Raw genomic sequence first — 4676 nt, forward strand, 5'->3', positions numbered from 1 at the left:
AAAATTGATGTTTGAATAATGTTTTATTTCAATTATATAATATATATTTTTTAATAATATTTTTGTTGTTAATAATAGTAATTTTTAAAATATTTTAATATAATCTCATAATAATATTTATTTTATTTTAACCTAGATAAACTCATACACATGTTATAAACAATATTATTTGAACTCCAATCATTTGAAAATAATATACAACAAAATGTCTTTGTTTATCGACCACACTAACTTTGACGTTGATTTTCGATATTGTCATTTTATTATTTTTAAAATACATCTTTATTTTTCTCTTATTTTAAAATTTCAATAAGTTTGGCTTTATGACACATTTTTATATGTCTTTATGGCACTTTTTTCTCTATATTTTGGTATGTTTTTTGTCGTTAGGTTGTTGTTTTTCATTTGTACTTTTTAAGGGTTGATTCGACATCGTCACGACTGATCAAGATGGTGATTATCTATTATCATGTTGATCTTCCCTACATTGGACCCCTTGGATTTGATTTGGATACTTGATGTGTATTTGTGGATAGTTTTTTTCACGTCATTCGATTCTGATTTACAGTTTTGTCAGTGATCTTTTAATAGTTTGATCTCCTTTTGTGGTTCGTTTGCTACTGCGATCAAATCTGTTTGTATCTATCATGTTCGAGTTTGGGTTAGCTTTTATAATCTTTCATTGTATGGTCCTTATGTGATCTTAAGTTGCTAATTTATGTTAATAATTTTAGAAAAATGTCTTGATTATATGCTTAATTTTTACAATTATGACTATAAATCTCTATTGTAATTCGAGATATTTATTTTTCAATAAAATTAGCGACTTCTATAAAAAAAACATACAACTAAATCACTCCTTAAATTTTTTGGGTAAACTACGTATTTAGTACCTAAACTGTCAATTTTAATCCGTTTTAGTAACTAAACTTTCAGTTTTTTAAAAACATATCTAACGTTTAGTTTTCATTCCATTTTTGTACTCTATCGTTAAAAACTTAACTCGTTTAGTACCTAAACTATTCGTTTTAGTCCGTTTTAGTACCTAAACTTTCAATTTTTATAAAACTCAACATTAAATTTTGAATGGGTACTAAAATGAAACAAAAACTAAGGTTTTCAACGGCGGGTACTAAAATAAAACAAAAAATAAACTTTAGATATGATTTAAAACAAAATGAAAGTTTAGATACTAAAACGGACTATAATTAATAGTTTAGGTACTAAATACAAATTTACCCTAAATTTTAATCTCAATAAAAGTAAATTTAGATATTTTTTTCTAAATATTTATTGGACACAAAAGGAGAAGCACAAAGAAAATCGATTTTTAACACATCTATAAATAGCAACGAAGTGTTGGCTTTTAATTTCCTCCAATTTCTTCTTCTTCTTCTTATTCTTCAAATCGCAGGGCTTTCTCAGCTCTCTCTCTAGAACCCTCTATTGTTTATATGGCATCTCAAGCCAGCCTCCTCCTTCAAAAACAGCTCAAAGGTACTCCTTTTCTTTGATCGATTTTAAATTTAATGATTCTTAATACTATTTGCTTTTTGAGGGTTTGGGTGAATTTTGAAACGGGTTCTGATTTTTGTGTTTTGGCTAGATCTTTGTAAGAATCCGGTTGATGGGTTCTCTGCCGGATTGGTTGATGAGAACAATATCTTTGAATGGAGTGTTACAATTATTGGACCACCTGATACTCTTTAGTGAGTTTCTTTTCCTTTTTCTTTTTTTGCTGGTAAAGTTTCTTTTTCTTTTGTTGAAATTAGTTGTTTCTTATGGATTCTTTGATTTGGATTTTGTGTGTAACTTTGGATAAGGAGATTAATTATTGATAGGGATAGGGTTTTGAAATTAGATTTGCTTGGCTGGATTTTAATTGCCATAGTTGATTTAAGTGTCTTCTATTGAATCCGAATGGAATTATGGGATCTAAATTTGATCATCTTGCTTGAGCTATAGGTGGCTGTAAGGTTTGGAATATATGGTTTTGAGTTTACCTAGTGATTGTGTTGCCAATCGCCATTCAGTTAGATTTTTGAATTGATTGCACACGGAAATAGCAACGAAACAAATTGTTCATTTTCACTTTTTATATGGAATGACTATTGGTAAGGGCTGCTGAAAGCTTCTGTATATGCATCATTAAGACCTGGTTCAATGGAGAATGATAAATGGTAGGTTCTTAGCTTCTCTATGGAGGTTGTTGGTTATGAGGGGCAAAAATTTTCGTTCTTCTGCGTTTGGAATTTGTTTAATTGCAAACGCTTCTCAAGAATGATATGTGTTTACCGCTAGAATAAGTTCCTTTCTAATGTGTCTTACTTTCCCACTGCTTATTTTCTTTTTAATACTTTGTCTTCAAGTAATCTTGATATGGAATTGAGTTCTTTATGGCACACCTTGTAACTTTATGATATTAATTCATTAATGTTCTTGAACATAAATATTCTAATTTCAGTGAAGGAGGATTTTTCAATGCCATCATGAGCTTTCCGCCTAATTATCCAAACAGTCCTCCAACAGTGAAATTTACAACAGAGATTTGGCATCCTAATGGTATACCTTTGTCTGTTCATAATATTATGCCTTTGTCTAATGCAAGAATTAATACGATCTTTAGTGTCTTTGCAGTTTATCCTGATGGGCGTGTTTGCATTTCTATTCTTCATCCTCCTGGTGATGATCCAAATGGCTATGAGCTTGCAAGTGAGCGCTGGATGCCGGTCCATACAGTATGTTTGTGAAGTTTCTGTTTTACATGAATTTTCTTTTTAGTTTTTTTTACTTTATTATTATATTTTTCCTGTTCAACTGCTAATAACATTCATAGTGCTATAGTATTGATTTCAAATTGCTCAAACTTAAATTACTTTAATATATGGACACCCTGCTCCTTACTGTTTTCCTTTCCCTCCTTTTATCTTGACACTATGATAGTGCATTAACAAATTTAGATCCTTACAATGTGGCAGGTTGAAAGTATTGTATTGAGTATAATATCAATGCTTTCCAGCCCTAATGACGAATCTCCTGCAAATGTTGAAGCTGCTGTAAGTGATTGTTGAATTTTTTTATTAATTTATTCCTTTCTTGTTTTAGTTTGGCTTTTTGGTTTGGTTGATTTTTATTCAGCTTCCTAGTTGCATTTCTCCCTTCAGTATGATTGATTAATTTCTGTGGTTGCATGTGATGTTACTTCCGAATGTTCGATGCCATAACAGGGTGTCCACCCTACTAAGGACTCTAGTGTTATGAAACGCCCTTTAAAATGCTTATTTTATCAAGCTCGGTTTATCATTGATTAAAATGGCACTTGGATTTTTAGTGCTTTAACATAGTTTTCTTTACCTATTTAAATCCTATGTCATTCTGTTACTCTGTGATATCATCTATGGTGATCAGCATATTGCTTTACCGTAGAATCATGCGAATACTAATGAATCTGAAGTTGTTTGACATTAGAATACTGTTGTTGAGATTGTAAAACCAAGGAATCAAAGTCATGCACCGTGATGTTTTCCTGTGTTTTTTTATCAATACTTGTCGTCGATTATTTCAGAAGGAATGGAGAGATAGGAAAGATGAATTCAAGAGAAAGGTTGGCCGCTGCGTCCGTCGATCACAAGAAATGTCATGATCTGTGATGGCTGTTGCTTTCGTTTCTTTACAATTTATGAACCCATGGAAAGCGTTATCTTGTAGGGAGATCAAATGTGGTTGATTACAGTGAAGAGCCCTTGTGAACCCAGGGATTGCCTCAACTTCTCCTCCCTTTTTTCCTATTTTATTTTATTGTGCCCTTAATTAGTAATTTTTAATAACTCAAATGTTTATTTTGCATTCGAAAGCGTTTTTGTTTTGATTAGTGTTTGTTGGCAAGCGTTCTTGTTGATTATCTCGTTTGTGACTCTAACGCTTCTTTTGATGGATAAATTGTCTTTTATTAGATGCTTTTATTGATCCTTTTACTAGTTTATAACATCTCCTTTCCAAGACTAACTGGTACACAATGTGGGGGCTTAAGCTTTTCAAAAACAAATTACAAAATTGTATTCATGTTATAGAAAATATGAATTTTTTTTACTCGGTATATAAATTTTTGAGAAAATAACCTCAGTGACCGAAAATTCCTTATAATATATGATTTTGACCAATTTTTTTCGATTTGCTAAAATGACCAATAAAATCGTAATGCGATCTTTAAATCGCAACGCGATCTCTAAATCGTAACGCGATCTCTAAATCGTAACGCGATCTCCAGTATCGCAAATTAGTTTTCAAATTCGCAACGCGATTTTGACAATCGCAATGCGAATATGTAAATCGCAACGCAATTCTGACTATCGCAACGCGATAATACATAATCGCAACGCGATTCTGACCATCGCAACGCGATTCTGATCATCGCAACGTGATAATACATAATCGCAATGCTATTCTGACTATCGCAACGCGATAATACAAAATCTCAATGCGATTTTCAAAGAGCCATTAGTATCTCAACGCATATTTTATTTTCAAATTCCAAACACGAATATTAATACATCCCGTAATTGCAACTCTTAACATAAAACTCTAAATCACAACTCAGTCACATCTCCATTCTCACTCTCTACGGCGACATCCGTCCCCATCTCCGACGAAATCCGTCCCCATCTCCGACGAAATCA

At 32.0% G+C, this 4676-nt stretch overlaps 1 protein-coding gene across 1 annotated transcript; it reads left to right on the top strand.

Moving 5' to 3' along the window:
• The first annotated feature begins 1331 nt into the window (after positions 1 to 1331).
• On the top strand, positions 1332 to 3935 carry LOC120115300 (ubiquitin-conjugating enzyme E2 7-like). Its single transcript, XM_039136035.1, has 6 exons — positions 1332 to 1497; positions 1607 to 1709; positions 2465 to 2562; positions 2638 to 2738; positions 2979 to 3056; positions 3566 to 3935. The coding sequence occupies exons 1-6, from the start codon at positions 1455 to 1457 to the stop codon at positions 3641 to 3643; spliced, it is 501 nt and encodes a 166-aa protein (XP_038991966.1). The 5' UTR covers positions 1332 to 1454; the 3' UTR covers positions 3644 to 3935.
• The last annotated feature ends 741 nt before the right edge of the window (positions 3936 to 4676 follow it).

Source organism: Hibiscus syriacus, unplaced genomic scaffold (assembly GCF_006381635.1).
Source record: "Hibiscus syriacus cultivar Baekdansim isolate YM2019G1 unplaced genomic scaffold, ASM638163v2 tig00110263_pilon, whole genome shotgun sequence".
Lineage (NCBI taxonomy): Eukaryota > Viridiplantae > Streptophyta > Magnoliopsida > Malvales > Malvaceae > Hibiscus > Hibiscus syriacus.

Coding starts and splice junctions, on each gene's coding strand:
- LOC120115300 (XM_039136035.1), top strand. CDS start 1,455: ATGGCATCTCAAGCCAGCCTCCTCCTTCAAAAACAGCTCAAAG. Junction 1,498..1,606: donor CCTTCAAAAACAGCTCAAAG/GTACTCCTTTTC, acceptor TGTTTTGGCTAG/ATCTTTGTAAGAATCCGGTT. Junction 2,739..2,978: donor GCTGGATGCCGGTCCATACA/GTATGTTTGTGA, acceptor ACAATGTGGCAG/GTTGAAAGTATTGTATTGAG.